Source organism: Anolis carolinensis, chromosome 4, assembly GCF_035594765.1.
Source record: "Anolis carolinensis isolate JA03-04 chromosome 4, rAnoCar3.1.pri, whole genome shotgun sequence".
NCBI lineage: Eukaryota > Metazoa > Chordata > Lepidosauria > Squamata > Dactyloidae > Anolis > Anolis carolinensis.
Window position 1 is genome coordinate 210,842,257 of NC_085844.1, and position 18,129 is coordinate 210,860,385.

The following is an 18,129-nucleotide window of genomic DNA, read 5'->3' on the forward strand; positions in this document are numbered from 1 at the left end:
GAAATCCTAACTCCAAAATGCTATAGGAGATTAGGATTAGGCACAATCCTCTTAGAAATTCCTTTCTGCCAGTAGAACACTATTCTGCACACTGATCTCAATGTCCGACTACTAGAGCTGAAGAGCCAAAAAGGATGTGGGGTGGAGGAAGAAGAGGAAGCTAATTTATGCCAGATCCAAACCATTCCTAGGTTAGGTACATTACCCCAGTGGCAGCACAGAATTAGGTGGCAAGAGTGGTTCTAAGCCATTTCCTGTATCCCAAGCCTGGAAGGGGTTTAAAATTAGCTGAATAGTGTCTGCTAAGCTTGTCCACCATATCTTAATCATCAAAATAAAGTGGACTCACTGCTCAGCTGCTGCAGGGAGTCTACACAACACACAGCTAGATTTGCAGCAAAACCACTGCACCCATCTGTCAATGCAGGTCAACAGAATACTGGATTTACTCATCTCTTATCCAATGTCCACAACTCCAGTGTGTCATGAAGACTTTTACAACAAAAGTTAAAACATCCTGCTCAGACTGAACAGAATATCCCACTTCTGACACCAAAAATGTTATGAATAACTTTTCAATAACTTTAAAGCATAGGTTCTTTTTATTGCAGTTTCAGTCTGAGAGGTATAGCAGAACTTTTACAGAACAACAAAGAACAACATTTAGACATACAAACATACAGATTCTATGCAACTACATTGGATTCAGAAACAACCTACAGTTACATTGGGGGGGGGGGGGGAGTTTCATTTTCATTCATCATTCACACACAACATGCATCCATCTTCATGCACACAAATATTACCATATTCTTTCTCCCTCCTTGGAGAAGCACCTGCTTAGGCCAGACCCAGCTTCCACTGCTGCCTGCCAAGACATAGTTCCAAAACGCCAAAACGCCAAAACTTCAAAAAGACCATGACTTCAAAACGCACTCTTTTCTCTTCCCATGAGAAAAAGAGGCCCCAAAAAATGAACAGAATCCTGCTTTCCCATAGCAGATCTGCCACTCCCAAGTACACCATCTCCACTGAGCATGGTGGGTGAACAGCGTCGCTGTCTGTCACACCTTCTGGACTGTCATAAGGTCACTTATATAGCAATATTTTGCTGATGATGTTGTCCCAAAGTTGTAAATGAATCATAGACGTCTTCTATCATGGAATATCCTCAGTTTCCTGGACCAGATGTTGATTCCTCTTGATTGGTGTTAGCAAACACAAGCAGCTCTACCCCAAAAGTTCATCAAGTTAGCAAATGTTGACAGATGTTAACAGATGTAAACATTTCTCTTATCAGTCACAGTTCTTATCACAGTTTGCCGGGCAGGTCAACTATTTCAGGTCTCATTAGCAGGTTTTAATTGCAATTCCTGAGCAGGTAGTTAATGGTTTGCAGGCCTTAGTCTACAGACTGGTGTCTTCAAATTTCTAGCTCTCTTTCACTCTTCCATTCATACCACATATCATATATGCATATTTTGGTTACAAGTGGACCCTCCACTTCATCGTTGTCAGCAATCAGCTTCCTACCAACATCAATTTTTGGTGTTGTCTCGTTAGGATGCCCAAACACTGCGTCACCAGCAGCCCCCTTCCACACGGCCACAAGATTGGCCTCAGTGTGTCCTTAACCGGGGTGGATGAAAGAAAGGCTTGGGGATGCTCCTGGGTTGATTAATTCAGTAAGTGTAGACATGCATTTAGCCAAGCTTAGACTGCAGTCCGTGGAACAAGATGGTCTACTCTTGTCTAACGTAAGTACCACTGACTACAGTGGGTTGACTTCAGTCTAAATCTAATCCTTTCCTTTTAGACAGAATAATGTTCAGAAAGTGTAAAAATAAGTCATTGTTCTTTGTTGCTTTTGCAGCAACGATTACAATTATTCTCAGAACAATTTGTTGTAACTAATTTAGACAGTAGAGTGTTTATGGAAATATCATAGTATGTATTTATGTTTGCAACTTCTCCTTGTTCTTTGCAGTATGTTTACAGTATTGCAAACCTTAAACATGTCAGAGTAAATCAAGAACAAGCAAATGCTTCGTTTGATGTAGAGATGGAACTGAAAAACCTGGAGAGCAGAATTTATCTATACAAGGTAAGAAAGAATAATAGCTAGAACCACTCACTGTATCTTACTAATTCAGATCATTGGGCTGCTATATAACAAATAAATCATAGAATAATAGGATGAGACCTCATGGGCCATCCAGTCCAACCCCCTGCCAAGAAGCAGGAAATCGCATTTAAAGCACCCCTGACAGATGGCCATCCAGCCTCTGCTTAAAAGCCTCCAAAGAAGGAGCCTCCACCACAGTCCGGGGGAGAGAGTTCCACTGCCGAACAGCTCTCACAGTGAGGAAGTTCTTTCTGATGTTCAGGTGGAATCTCCTTTCCTGTAGTTTAAAGCCATTGTTCCGTGTCCTAGTCTGCAGGGCAGCAGAAAACAAGCTTGCTCCCTCCTCCCTGTGACTTCCCCTCACATATTTATACATGGCTATCATGTCTCCTCTCAGTTTTCTCTTCTGCAGGCTAAACATGCCTAGCTCTTTAAGCCACTCCTCATATGGCTTGTTCCCCAGACCCTTGATCATTCCAGGACACATTCCAGCTTGTCAACATCTCCCTTCAATTGCGGTGCCCAGAATTGGACACAGTATTCCAGGTGTGGTCTGACCAAGGCAGAATAGAGGGGTAGTATGACTTCCCTGGATCTAGACACTATACTCCTATTGATGCAGGCCAAAATCCCGTTGGCTTTTTTAGCTGCCACATCACATTGTTGGATCATGTTTAACTTGTTGTCCATGAGGACTCCAAGGTCTTTTTCACACGTACTGCTGTCAAACCAGGCATCTCCCATTCTGTATCTTTGCATTCTATTTTTTCTGCCGAAGTGAAGTATCTTGCATTTGTCCCTGTTGAACTTGATTTTGTTAGTTTCGGCCCATCTCTCTAGTCTGTTAAGATCGTTTTGAATTCTGCTCCTGTCTTCTGGAGTGTTAGCTATCCCTCCCAGTTTGGTGTCATCTACAAACTTGATGATTGTGCCTTCTAACCCTTTGTCTAAGTCATTGATAAAGATGTTGAACAGAACCGGGCCCAGAATGGAACCCTGCGGCACTACACTTGTCACTTCTTTCCAAAATGAAGACGACGCATTTGTGAGCACCCTTTGGGTTTGTTTGCTTAGCCAATTACAGATCCACCTAACTGTATTTTTGTCTAGCCCACATTTTACTAGTTTGTTTGCCAGAAGGTCGTGGGGGACTTTATCGAAGGCCTTACTGAAATCCAGGTACACTACATCCACGGTGTTCCCTATATCGACTCTCGTAACTCTGTTGAAAAAGAGATTAGATTAGTCTGGCATGAGTTGTTTTTGGTAAATCCGTGTTGACTATAAGCGATGACTGCATTTGTTTCTAAGTGTTCGCAGACCACTTTCTTAATGATCTTTTCCAGAATCTTGCCTGGTATCGATGTGAGGCTGACCGGACGGTCATTGTTTGGGTTGTTCTTTTTTCCCTTCTTGAACATAGGGACCACATTTGCCCTCCTCCAATCTGCTGGGACTTCTCCCATTCTCCAAGAACTCTCAAAGATGATTGCCAGTGGTTCTGAAATAACTTCTACTAGTTCCTTCAATACTTTTTGATATAGTTGATCTGGCCCTGGGGACTTGAATTCATTTAGAGCGGGCAGGTGTTCCTAGACAGCTTGTTTCCCTATTTGGGGTTGGATTTCTGGTAATCCTTCATCCATTCCATATTGCTGAGGTTGAGGCTGGCTTTCTTTTTGTGAGAAGACTGAGGCAAAGAAGGCATTGAATAGTTCTGCCTTTTCCCTGTCCCCTGTCACCATCACCCTATCTTCTCCTCGCAGAGGCCCTATTGCCTCCTTGTTCTTCCTTTTTCTACCTACATAAGCAAAAAAGCCTTTTTTGTTGTTTTTAATGTCCCTGGCAAGCCTCAGCTCATTTTGCGCTTTAGCCTTGCGAACCTTTTCCCTACAGGATAAGGGATACAGCACAAGGAGCACAACAGAAAAAATATAGCCACTTCTTAACTGCATATCTGGGTGAAGAACAGAATCAGGACTGCATCTGCTATTAAATAGGGCATAGTCCCAGATAATAGTCTTAGTTTTTTTCTGGAATGGCATCCAATTATTATTTATTTGGAATATTGATACAATTTTATTTTTATTACCAGAAATCAGGATAAGTGTTTACGTCATTTTCTACTTCAGATACCAAAATGATTCGATCAGTTAGAATGCATAGAAACATATAGTTCATGCTCCATTTCAGATAGCAAAATTTCTTGAAATAAGTTAGCAGAATTGATACTGCAGTTCAGCAGCATAAACTCCCTTCTATAAGATCACAATATAAATATGAGAAGGCAACAAAATTAAAATACAAGTGTGGCAGATAAGGACAACCATTTAACACATAATATCAATAGACTGCCAGATCCTCAAAGTGAATATTATATTGTTCATTTTCTGAACTCTTGATTAGCTTGTTTTCTATTTTATAAGAGTCTTAAATTGTTATCTATTATACTGAACTAGGAAAGTGTTTCAGCATTTTTTGTTATTTGAAGGTTTCTTACAACGGATGTATAATGAATTGTGTAGTTGCTTTCTTTCTTTTCCTTTTCCTTTTCCTTTTTTTTTTTTGTAAAAGAGTGTGAACAAGCCACCTAACTATAATTTTCCATTGGTTTCAAATCAGGAAAACCTGATTAACAGTGTTCAAAGAAGTCTATTTAAAGCAACCTTAAGGCATGCGTTTATATCTTTTCTTGTTTGAAAACCGTTAATTATAGTTCTTAGTTGAAATATAACAGAAAGCTGTAGTCTCCTACAGATATCTTACTTCTGTGGAAAGGAGAATAAACATATATATGTTCAAGTCTACAAAGCTCTGCCTTCAGCTAAGGTAAAGTCATCCAAAATTCATAGGCTGCTTCAAAGCATGTTTCATCAATGGCATCTAGAACAATCCATGTTGTTTCTTTATGATGATCTGTTGCCTTCTGTCTCTTGTTGCATTCAGGACGGAGAGATGGTCAATTTTAGACTCAATGATGACAACGTAAAGCATTGCTTGCGGCAGGTTGGCAAAAAGTACAATTTTATTATCAACGATCTGCAGCCTGAAGATGCTGGTGTATATCAGATCAAAATAGAAGATGTAGATATCTTCTCCACTGAACTGGAAGCAGAAAGTAAGGCTCTCTATAACTTGGGGTAGTGCACCAAACCCAAGAAAAGTATGTATTTGTAATGTAACAAATGAAATATGGAAACAAATGGGGTCCATTTATTTCAATTGTTATTAGTGAAGAAATGAATACTAGAGTCACTAATGAGTTATGAATGCCGTATATTAATTTGTTACTCACTTGATACTTATTTAGTCATTTGTTTTCATCTAGTAGCCGGAATAGATCAAATGGAGGTTGCATGGTAGTGTGTTGAAAAAACGATTTAAGGGAAAAACTGACACTCTTCTTGGCCAGTACACTCCATGGAATATCCATGGAGCCACATTTTGTCTTTGTATAACCTCTCAAACATTCTACAAAATTTGTTCCAGTGAGAAGTCTGTGGAATGATGCAGACTGAGGAAGGGTGTATGAAATATAATGGAATGACAGTGGAGGTTATGAAGTGAAGGCAGTAGTAAAAGGAGACCAAATTAGTGGTCTCATTCAGTGAAAGAACCCAAGGTCCTAAGTATGAAAAGACTGAATAGAAGTGTCAATAATAGGGTTGCTGTAGGTTTCTCATTCATAGGAATGCAAATAAGTCAAAGTCAATGTGATGTTATACACAATAAAAGGATTTGATGCTTTATTAATGGAAATATTTATATTTGTATGCACAGAGACAAAATATTTAAAATATTCATATTTATAGAAGTGTCAGACAGTTTCTAGGGGTGTATCTGTATCAACCCCCCCCCCCCCAATATTAGCTTGTCTATTTTAGCCATTAAAATTTATTTTAAAATCTTCACAGGTTACAAAAATACTCTTCCTGTTGACATATGAATAAGCTTAATTCCCCACTTTTCATCAGACCTACTTACCAGATTGTTGGAGTAATCTGGAACCAGAATTAGAGTTGGAAGTTGGGTTTACATTTTAGCAATTGTATAGGTAATTTTGGGGGAACTCATGTCCAGCCCAGGCATCATTAAAAGCAACAGGCCTTGTGAATGTGCCTTCCATCTCAAATTAGTATATCAAAACTGCCCTGTAGTTAGAATCTGTTACATGTCTACCATCCATTTGGTATTGCAGACATTCCAGTATATTTTCGCTATCCACTTGATGAGGCAAGATGCCACGAGCAAGGAAATGCTGTCTTTCAGTGTACCCTCTATGAGCCCTGCTTCAATGCTGTCTGGTTTCACAAAAAAAATCAACTAAAGCCAAATGACAAGTATGAGATCTCAGTCTCAAATGATGGCCTAACTCACCATCTAGTCATCAAAAACGCCCAGCCTTCTGACAAAGGAACTTACACCATTGACATCGGAAGGCGTACTTCAAGCGCCTGGCTTGATGTTGAATGTGAGTGGTGATCTAATTTTGATTTCTCACAATATAATCCAGTGCAGTCCATTTCTTTCCTAATAGCTCCTAACAATACTATGTTTAAGAACTCACTGGTGTGCTTAACCTTAGGACTTCTTGCCATTATTGTTAAGACTTTTAAAAATTGTAACACATTAGTTTGGGTTTGAATTGTGGTTGAGCATGTTTAACACATATTATTGATGTATGTGCTTTAAAGAAAAAGTTCCATGAAATATTTAATTAAATTTTAGAAATTACTGGTGCAGTAAAATGTCTCCAGCAGTAGTGATACAGTGGGTTTTTTTGTGGTTTTGCATCTAACAACAACCTGAATATTGTTGTTCCATTTTAGATGCCATGTCTCATATCCACCTTCTGTTAAGTTCTTAAAGGCATTCAGTCTAATGGCCTTTCCAGCAGCTCCCGGGCTCATGACATCTATATATTTCCACTGGTTATTGTTATCATTGGCTGCTATTTGAGGATGGGAAACAAGTAAATGTCCTTTTCTTTCCTAACAGAAGACCATAATTTCTGCACAATATTGTTATGATACAGGATAAAATGAACCACGTGTTATTAGAATGTAATAATTTGAGTGGAAAATGTTTCTTTGATTAACATGAATCTCCAGTTACAACAGTTTGTTACAAGGAAAGTTGTTCTCACATATTCTCCCATTCATTTCCTGAAATAACCTTGTATTTTCAATTAATTGCCTTTATTTTCATAATGCAGCTAAAGGAAAACGAAAACAGACGGAAAGAATTAGTAACGATAAAGATGGTTGGCAGAGCAAACTATCAAATGAAGACCATGCTAAGAAGCTTCGTCAAGATCATCTTGATGACTCCAGCATGGGCAAAGATGGCCAATATAAGAAAGGCCAAGATGGCAGTGCAGAATTGTTTAGCCCCTTGGGAAAGGAGGGATATGTGGGAAAAGATGGAAAGATGAGACAGTTTTCTGCAATAGGGACAAACATGGCGGGTGATAGTAATCACCAGGTGGGACTTTATGGTGCAGATAGTATATCAGCGGGCACAGGCACGGATGAATTTAGTGGTGTGGGGGGAGCAGCAGGACTCAATAGGAAGGAAGGTATGCTAGGTTCCTTTGGTGATCCCAGTGCTCCTGTGGGTTTGGGTGGACTTTATGGCAGGGAAGGTATGCCAGGTGGAACAGGCCTTGGTTGGTTTGATAGTACTGGTGATATTGGTGGACTCTATGACAAGAATGGAATGCCAAGTGAAGCAGGTGTTGGTGGAGCTGGGGGCATTGGGGGACTCTATGACAAAGATGGCAAGCCAATTGGAGTGGGAGTTGGTGGTGCTAGGGGTATGGGGGGACTCTATGATAAGGATGGCAGGCCAATTGGAACAGGGCTTGATGGTCTCTATGACAAGGATGGCAAGCCAATTGGAGCAGGACTTAGTGGTGATGTGGGCACTGGGGGACTCTATGATCAGTATGGCAGGCCAATTGGAACAGGTGGTAATGGATTCTATGACAAGGATGGCAAGCCAATTGCAGCAGGGATTGGTGGATTATATGACAGAGATGGCAGGCCAGTTGGTGGATTCTATGACAAGGATGGCAGGCCAATTGGAACAGGACTTGATGGTCTCTTTGACAAGGATGGCAAGCCAATTGGAGCAGGAGGTAGTGTTCTCTATGACAAGGATGGCAGGCCAATTGGAGCAGGACTTGGTGGTCTCTTTGACAAAGATGGCAAGCCAATTGGAGCAGGGATTGGTGGATTCTACGACAAGGATGGCAGGCTAATTGGAGCAGGTGGACTCTATGACAAGGATGGCAAGCCAATTGGATCAGGAATTGGTGGATTCTATGACAAGGATGGCAGGCCAATTGGGACAGGACTTGGTGGTCTCTTTGACAAGGATGGCAAGCCAATTGGAGCAGGACTTGGTGATCTCTATGACAAGGATGGCAAACTAATTGTATCAGGAATTGGTGGATTCTATGACAAGGATGGCAAGCCAATTGGAGCAGGGATTGGTGGATTCTATGACAAGGATGGCAGGGCAATTGGAGCAGGTGGTAGTGCACTCTATGACAGGGATGGCAAGCCAATTGGAGCAGGGTTTGGTGGATTCTATGACAAAGATGGCAAGCCAATTGGAGCAGGGATTGGTGAATTCTATGACAAGGATGGCAGGCCAATTGGAGCAGGTGGTAGTGGACTCTATGACAGGGATGGCAAGCCAATTGGAGCAGGGTTTGGTGGACTCTATGACAAAGATGGCAAGCCAATTAGAGCAGGGATTGGTGGATTCTTTGACAAGGATGGCAAGCCAATTGGAGCAGGAGTTGGTGGACTTGGTGGTGCTGGAAGTATTGGGGGGCTCTATGACAAGGATGGCAGGCCAATTGGAGCAAGTGGTTTTGGATTCTATGACAAGGATGGCAAACCAATTGGAGCAGGAATTGGTGGATTGTATGACAAGGATGGCAGGCCAATTGGTGCAGGACTTGGTGGTCTCTATGACAAGGATGGCAGGTTAATTGAAGCAGGTAGTAGTGGACTCTATGACAAGGATGGCAGGCCAATTGGAGCAGGGATTGGTGGTCTCTATGACAAGGATGGCATGCCAATTGGAGCAGGTGGCATTGGACTGTATGACAAGGATGGCAGACCAATTGGAGCAGATGGTAGTGGGCTCTATGACAAAGATGGCAACCCAATTGGAGCAGGGATTGGTGGATTCTATGATAAGGATGGCAGGCCAATTGCAGTAGGTGGTAGTGGGCTCTATGACAAGGATGGCAACCCAATTGGAACTGGGATAGGTGGATTCTATGACAAGGATGGCAGGCCAATTGGAGCAGGACTTGGTGGTCTCTATGACAAGGATGGCAGGCCAGTTGGGGCAGGACTTGGTGGTCTCTATGACAAAGATGGCAAGCCAATTGGAACAGGGATTGGTGGTCTCTATGACAAGGATGGCAAACTAATTGTATCAGGAACTGGTGGATTCTATGACAAGGATGGCAGGCCAATTGGAGCAGGCGGTAGTGGACTCTATGACAAGGATGGCAAGCCAATTGGAGTAGGGGTTGGTGGACTCTATGACAAGGATGGCAGGCCAATTGGAGTAGGACTTGCTGGTCTCTTTGACAAGGATGGCAAGCCAATTGGAGCAGGAGGTAGTGTTCTCTATGACAAGGATGGCAGGCCAGTTGGAGCAGGACTTGGTGGTCTCTATGACAAAGATGGCAAACCAATTGGAGCAGGGATTGGTGAATTCTACGTCAAGGATGGCAGGCCAATTGGAGCAGGTGGTAGTGGATTCTATGACAAGGATGGCAAGCCAGTTGGATCAGGAATTGGTGGACTCTATGACAAGGATGGCAGGCCAATTGGGACAGGACTTGGTGGTCTCTTTGACAAGCATGGCAAGCCACTTGGAGCAGGAGGTAGCGTTCTCTATGACAAGGATGGCAGGCCACTTGGAGCAGGTGGTAGTGTTCTCTATGACAAGGATGGCAGGCCAATTGGAGCAGGACTTGGTGGTCTCTATGACAAGGATGGCAGGCCACTTGGAGCAGGGATTGGTGGATTCTACGGCAAGGATGGTAGGCCAATTGGAGCAGGTGGTAGTGGACTCTATGACAAGGATGGCAGGCCAATTGGAGCAGGACTTGGTGGTCTCTTTGACAAGGATGGCAAGCCAATTGGAACAGGACTTGGTGATCTATATGACAAGGATGGCAAGCCAATTGGAGCAGGGTTTGGTGGACTGTATGACAAGGATGGCAGGCCAATTGGAGCAGGCAGTAGTGGACTCTATGACAAAGATGGCAAGCTAATTAGAGCATGTATCAATGGCATAACTTTTTCTGGTGAAAATGGAGTGCATGGGCTGTATGGTAACGATGGCATGGCAATTGGTGCAGGCACTGGTGAACCTGGTAATATTCATAATGTTGGAGATATTGGTGGACATTATGGCCAGAATGGCATTACAGCTGGAGGAGTCACTAGTGGTGTTGGAGGAATAGGTAGTCTTTATGGCAAGAATTTCCTAGGTGCAACAAGCACTGCTGGACCTGATAATTCTGGGGACACTGATGGGGTGTATGGTACAAATGGTTTGTCAGGTGGAGTTGGTGGTGCTGGTGGAGTTTGTGGAAGCTATGAGAAGGATGGTATGCTAGTTGGAGGTGATGGTGCTGTGGGGAGAGCTAGACTCTATCAAAAGGATAGAATGCCAAATGGAGCAGCCTCTGATGGAGTCAATGGACTACATGGCAAGGATGGCATCCTAAATGGTAGTGGTGCACCTGGTGATGCTAGAGGGTTTGCTAGAATGTATGGTAAAGATGGTATGCTAATTGGAGCAGGAGGTTCTGAGGGAACAGCTGCATTCTACGGGAAAGATGGCATGCCAGCTGGGATAGGCCCTGGTCGTGCTGGGGATATTAGTGGGCTGTATGGCAAAGATGGACCTGATGCTGCTGGCAGATTAGTTGGACTTCATGGAAGAGAAGGTATACTGGGTGGAATTGGTGCTGGAGTAGCAGACAGTGCTCGAGGAGCAGGTAGATTTCATGACAAGGATGGCATGATAAGTGAAGTTGGCGGTGCTGGGGGAGCAACTGGACTCTATGGAAAGGATGGCATGTTGGATGGGGTAGGAGCTGGTGGACCTGGTGGTGCTAGGGTTGGAGCTGGATTCTTTGGCAAAGATGGTATGCCAGTTGGAGCAGGTACTGGTGGCACTGGTGGAATTTATAGCATGGCAGGTGGATCCAGTTCTGGGGAAGCAAGTGACCTCTATGGCAGGGATGGTTTTCCAGCTGGAGTAGGTACTGGTGGAGCTAGAGGAGTTGATAGTCTCTATGGTAAGGATGGTATGCTACATGAAATTGGTGCTGTTGGTACTGGGTATGGTGAAGGAGGATCGTTGGGCAATAGAAGAAGGCAGTTGTCAGATTTAGATGTCAGTGGACTTATTTCAGCTGATGCTTCAAGTGGCAGAGACAGAAAACGGAGAGGAGGAAGTTTGCTGGAAGATGACATAAGAGGTATTGTATTGCCACTTTTTATCTACCTTTTAAAAATGTAACATTAAATATACAGCTTTTAAAAATAAGCATTAACCTCTCTTTGTGCAGAACCACACAGCCGTTTTACTCAAGGTTTGTTTGATGTCCATGCTCAGAAAGGAAGACAAGCTGTGTTATCTTGCAGCCTCAACAATGATCAGCTTGAGGGAATCTGGTTTAAAGATGGCTTCAAGGTATGCCTTCCTGTATTAGGTTGTGATGCCTTCAGTTGAAAACTGCAAACATTATGAGGGGGTCTCATGAAATTTATTTTCAAATCAGATTGAAAGAATAAACAATTAAAAGGGAAACTGCTATATTAAAACAATATAAGATTAAGAGGCAAGAACAATTGGAGAAAAGTGCATATACAGCAGAGGACTATTAAACTACAATAGTCCAGAAAGTCTCAATAGCAAGATTGAGGAACAAATGCTTTATATTATTGTTTCAAACCAATTCAAAAAGAACAAAGCGGATTAACAATCCCAAATAGAAATATTCCTCTGCAGAAGTGTCATTACTCAATTGTGTGCTATACTGCTTATTGTTAACATCTTAGGCCCCTTCTACATTACCAGATAAAATCCAGATTATCAGCTTTGAACTGGATTTTATGGCAGTGTAATCTCACAATCTGGATTATCTGTTTTGATTCTATGGATTATATGGCTGTGTAGAAGGGCCTCATTATCCAAGACATATGTTGGCATCAGACCTTCTGCTGGCTTTGTTCTGCCTACAGATAAAATTCTTAAGATTGTCTGAAGCAGATTCTCACATATGCAAAATGCCTCCTAGGTGCCATGAATGTACATACCTAGTAGAGTTTGTAGTATGGATTTTAAACAACAAGAAGAAGATACCAACCAGATGTGCCCCCAAAATTGTTGTAAGAAGAGATAGTCATGTGTAAGAGTCCTGTGGGGTCTTACTGGGCTCAGTATTACCCCCTGTGTTATTTAACATCTACATGAAGACTCTGGGAGAGATTTCTCCAACTCTTATCACTCTTTTCCACCTACTGCTCAGGAAGCTGTCTAGGTCCTGAACTGGTGCCTGGCAGCTGTGATGATTTGGATGAGGGCGAACAAATTGAAATTGAATCCAGATGAGACAGAGGTTCTCATGGTTAGTCAAAGGGCCAAACAGGATATAGGCTTACAGCCTGTACTGAATGGGGTTACACTCCCCCTGAAATCACAGGTTTGCAGCTTGGGAGTTCTCCTGGATTCATCATTGAGCCTGGAACCCCAGATTTCAGCAGTGGCCAGGGAAGCTTTCATACAATTAAAACTTTTGCGCCAGCTGCACCTGTACCTTGAGAAGCCAGATTTGGCCACAGTGGTCCATGCTCTTGTTACATCTCGAATAGATTACTGCAATGCATTCTACATGGGGTTGCCTTTGAAGACTGTTAGGAAGCTTCAAGTAGTCCAATGGGCAGCCAGATTGCTCACCGGAACGGCATACAGGGACCATACAACCCCCCTGCTATGTCAGATCTACTAGTTGCCAATTTGCTATTGAGTACAATTCAATGTGCTGGATTTAGCCTATAAAGCTCTAAACACTTCTGGCACAGTATGGTCAGAATGTATCTCCTTCTATGAACCAGCTCGGATGATAAGATCTTCTGGGGAGGCCCTGCTCACAGTTCCACTTCCTTCGCAGGCACAGTTGGTGGAGATGAAAGACAGGGACTTCTTAGTGGTGGCCCCTTGGCTGTGAAATATATATATATATATACACACACACACACACACACACACACACACACACACATATACATACACATACATACATATAGATTAGAACGCAATCTGTAGTTATTGATTACATATTCTAAAATATTTTTCCCACTTATTTCTGTATTCCGGCAAGATAACAGACCTGGATGGAGTCTCTATTAAGAAAGAGGGTCAATTCCACAAACTAATAATAGATGAAGTACAAGATAAGCATGCTGGAAAATACAAATTTGAAGCTGAAGGTGTCCGAACAGAGGCTTCTATATTTGTTGAAGGCAAGTTTATTTATTTATTTTATATACCACCCTTCTCCCCCAGGGAGATGTTGCAGAAAGAAAATATTCGAAAAAGGATCATACCGATAATACTATTGTGAGGTCATAGCACTAGAAGGAACAGACAGGAGATGTCTTGTTAGATATTTATTTTATAACAGAGTTTCTGTGAGTTTTCCAGGCTGTATGGCCATGTTCCAGAAGCGTTCTCTCCTGACGTTTCACCCACATCTATGGCAGGCATCCTCAGAGGTTGTGAGATTCCTCAATATATCTCACAACCCCTGAGGAATACACACAACAACCCTGTGATTCCAGTCATGCAAGCCTTCGACAACGTATTTTATAACATTTTACAAATAGATGCATCCAACAGATATTTAACTAGAATCAATATTCTGCAGCAGATTTGGGCTCTACGTGTGATGTGGAACATAATTGCTAAATACTCACAATTTCCCCCTCCAGTTTTGATCATGTATTATTTGCCCTCCTAACTAATCTGCAGTGACTGGAATACCTGCACTCAAAGACAGGCCTCTAATGATGATCCTTGATGATTGCTCCCTCAATCTTCATGCACCATATGCTTCATCTGAGGAAGTAGACCTGTCTATTGAAGTTTATGCAACAAATTTCATTATCTCAGTCTTTAAAGTGCTACAAGATCTCTTTGCAAACTGTATAAAGTTGATTTATCATATATCCTTATGAAGATGTCAACCTCATGTATTAGTTAAGGACAGATTAGGTTGCCAAAATTAGAGATTCTGATATGACACATAAATGAATTGCAGAAACAATAACATAAACAATAAACAACCAATATAAACATTACACTTCACAAAATCCTCCAGATAAAATCAGTAAAATACAGCAAGAGAATTGTCTGTATACCATCACAGTAAAAAATTATCAAGGGGTGCCTGAGGAATTGTCATGTTCTCAACAGGGTTCATTATGAATTAGGACATTTAGTAATTGTTCACATATAATCTAGCATAATCTCCTAGGACCTGTTCACACAAGAGGTTTTTGAATGCTTTTTCCATTTCTGGATGGGGCCTGCTGAGCGTCATCAGATGACGTTGGTTTGGCCCCACCTACATTCCTCTTGAAGTGGAGGGAAGTTGTCACAAGACGCTTCCTCTGCCACCATGGAGAGGAAAGTGTTTTTTTGGCTTGCTCTGATGGAGCTATCTGTACTTTCCTCCCCTTTTGCCCAACTGATGGGGACAGGGACAGGGCGGCAACACACCTTGTCCCTAGTGTGGTTGTGGGCTAACCATGATAAAAAAATGTGTAATTATTCATTTCCAGGATGAGGAAAAAACCACTTCCCAACAATTGGGACACTCAATAGGAGTAATAAACCATCAAGAATTTTGTGCAATTTTTTCTAGTAAAGTGGTTTTCAACCTGTGGGTCCCCGGGTGTTTTGGCCTACAACTCCCAGAAATTCCAGCCAGTTTACCAGCTGTTAGGATTTCTGAGAGTTGAAGGCCAAAACATCTGGGGACCCACAGGTTGAGAACCACTGTCCTAGTATATGAGTGTACCAAAGTGTTGCAGGGGTATTATCCTATTCACTAGGCTTGAGCATAATTTTGGATTAGATCGGAACTTGGATCTGATTCGTTAGATTTGGGCATATGAAGGTGAGTCCCGAGACATGCAGGAAAGGTGTGTGTGGGGGGGGGGGGGGCTGGATGGGTGGGTTAAAATTTGATTTTTGGTAATGTTCAGATGTCTCCCAATTTTATTGTTAATTTTCACTATAACCATTAAACAACTTTGGTAAAGCCAAGGGAATTTAAAGTGCTCTTAAAATCTCATTGCTTTGGCCATATTTTCCCCAGCGCCGACAGGATAGAGCCAGTGGATGTTGCTAATTGCAGCCATCTTAACTGTAGTTTGGGAAGGCCAGGCACCCAGGGGTTGAAATTGCAAAAGGCCCTGCCATAAACTACATTTCCCAGAATATAGAGCTGCTCAATAGCTAAATGATGGCGGAAGGATCCAAAGAGCTGGCTGTAGCAGTCACCCTTAAAAGTTAGTCTAAATATAATATAAATAAACTAATTGAATCTACAAACAGATCTAAAGTAAGCAAGCATTAAGCAACCTTTGCAAAGCCAAGAGAACATAAACTACTTTAAAAACCAATACTTTTCCTTTGGCCTGATTGCCATGAGAAAGGCATTGCCGAGGCAGCTTTTTGGGGGTGATAATTGATTTATTTGCTTTAGGCCAATCTCTGTACTGAGCTGTAAAAAGCAATGACCTATATGGATGTGTCTTGAGGGTCTCCTCTAACTCAATAGAGGAAGAAAATGGATATCAGGAGAGTTTGGATGGTGACTTTCTGCCTGGAAGAAGGGGTTCAGTCTCGATGTCCCTTCATTGTGTCTGTACCATGATTTCTGTTCTGTCATATAAACATTGTGAAAGTTTATTACACTGTAAAAATGTTGTCTTTGTGCAAAGGACATCATCCTATATATAGCACATTTGCTTTGTTGAGTGTCCACCAATTTAACACAGTTTCTGCTACAAAAACAAAGTTTCTGGAGTAGAAAAACTACTTTCAAAGAAAAGACCACCCGATGAAACAGGAAATAACACTTTCGAACCAGGAACAGATTTTCTTTTATTATTAAAAATGTTATTTTAATAAAATCTTTAAAAATTCACTAAAATCCATGGATAAGCCAAACATTCTGAAATGTGGTTAGCTAACAGTGATAAATGTGTTTTACCACTGTAGCAAGTTTTGTCAGTATAGCTCAAAAATGAGGGAGAGATAAGCCCCTGAAGTTGCTCCACTGCCAGGGATGTTCTTCCTATTGCACATGTGGAACTGCCATTAACACTGTACTTATGAAGATTCGTAAGTTTCATTAGAGTTCCAAATCCTTTACAACCAAAAAATCAGAAACAACTTTAGAAGTGAAGCACTAGTGCCCCTTACTTTTGAACACAGCTTAGAACCATTTTTGTTTGCATCGCACACGCCAACTATGTACACAGATCCCCCACCCCCCAGAATTTTATGGACAGAAAATGTTTCTCTTGAACAGAAACCCAATTTAATGTCAGTGTCCCCCAGACAGCTAGTCCTGTCCCCCCCCCAAAAAAAAATCACCTGTGAATAGTTCTATTACAATATTATGAGGTATTTGAATATAAGAATACTGTGAAGGAATATATCGGGTTTTTTTCTTGAGAAGGAAACTACCACAAAGATCATTCCTTTTAATTTATGAAAATAACTGCTATTTTAATCCACAATTAATGTCAGGTACTGTTTACATTTTAGCTGTTTAATTGTCCACTATATATGGTTTTTGTGCAATTGTGTTTTTAAGTGTAATTATGCTTTATTTAATTTGTTGTATTTTTATTACTTTAATCTTAATTTTGGTAAAAAGTTTTTTTTACTATGTATTATGCACTTTTGTTGTTGTTGTGTGATCTTAATGATGGCATTGAATGCTTGCCTTTTATATGTGTGTAAACTGTCCCCATGGGGAGAGAGGGTGGTCTAGAAATAAATTATTATTATTATTATTATTATTATTATTATTATTATTATTATTATCATCATCATCTTGTATGTAAGGTGGAAATAGTTGTGGATTTAGTTGTGGGCTATTAGAAATGATCAACATTAATAAAAACAGAACTTCCATCATATTTTTGACATAACACAGCATACCTTTTTTTCTATGTGCAGATCCTCCAAATGTCAACTCTGAACTTCTGGAAAAACTGAAAAAGGAACCTATAGTAGTAAAGGCAGGAAAGAACGCTATAGTGAAGATCCCATTTGAAGGCCAGAAGCCAATCAGATCATCTTGGCTAAAAGATGAGGGTGAACTTCTGGATGATGCCAGGATCAACACTGAGTATTCAGACAATTACACTCGGCTCTGCATATCCAGTGCGAACCGGAAGGACTGTGGGGATTACAAAGTGAAGCTGAGAAATGAGAGTGGAAGCACTGAAGCTACTTTCAAACTGATAGTGATTGGTGAGGGATCACTAGTATTCAAGCAGCTATTTTCATAAAGCATGAAATGGTGAAACAACGTTTAATACTCATAGGGTATTATGACAGCGTTTCAGCTATTTAAATGTGGCTACTATGTCCTGTCCTAACCATCTAGTAAATTTATTGATTAGCCCTTAGGCCATATCACGGTATCAAATAGGCTTGATAAAACATGCTTAAACACCATATAGTAAGTTGAATAAAACAATACAGTAAATAAATATGATAAAACTGAATTTATACATCATGTTTCCATATCACCCCTACAATTTACCCCAATCAGCCCCACATATGTGTTTCTCAGATGTGTTGCTTTGCTTAAAAACAGAGCTGTTTTATATGTTATTTTTGGATCTTGGCCACACCTAAAATATGTT

The 18,129-nt window shown here is 41.3% G+C and overlaps 1 protein-coding gene across 2 annotated transcripts in view; it reads left to right on the forward strand.

The window, feature by feature from the left end:
- igfn1 (immunoglobulin like and fibronectin type III domain containing 1) overlaps positions 1–18,129 on the forward strand; it is a 79,531-nt gene that overhangs the window by 33,998 nt on the left and 27,404 nt on the right. For both annotated transcript variants that reach the window (XM_062978692.1, XM_062978693.1), the window contains 7 exons: positions 1,988–2,104; positions 5,072–5,243; positions 6,324–6,596; positions 7,341–11,651; positions 11,742–11,866; positions 13,557–13,698; positions 17,435–17,731. In XM_062978692.1, coding sequence (XP_062834762.1) covers positions 1,988–2,104; positions 5,072–5,243; positions 6,324–6,596; positions 7,341–11,651; positions 11,742–11,866; positions 13,557–13,698; positions 17,435–17,731 — 5,437 coding nt within the window. The remainder of the gene's footprint in view (positions 1–1,987; positions 2,105–5,071; positions 5,244–6,323; positions 6,597–7,340; positions 11,652–11,741; positions 11,867–13,556; positions 13,699–17,434; positions 17,732–18,129) is intronic.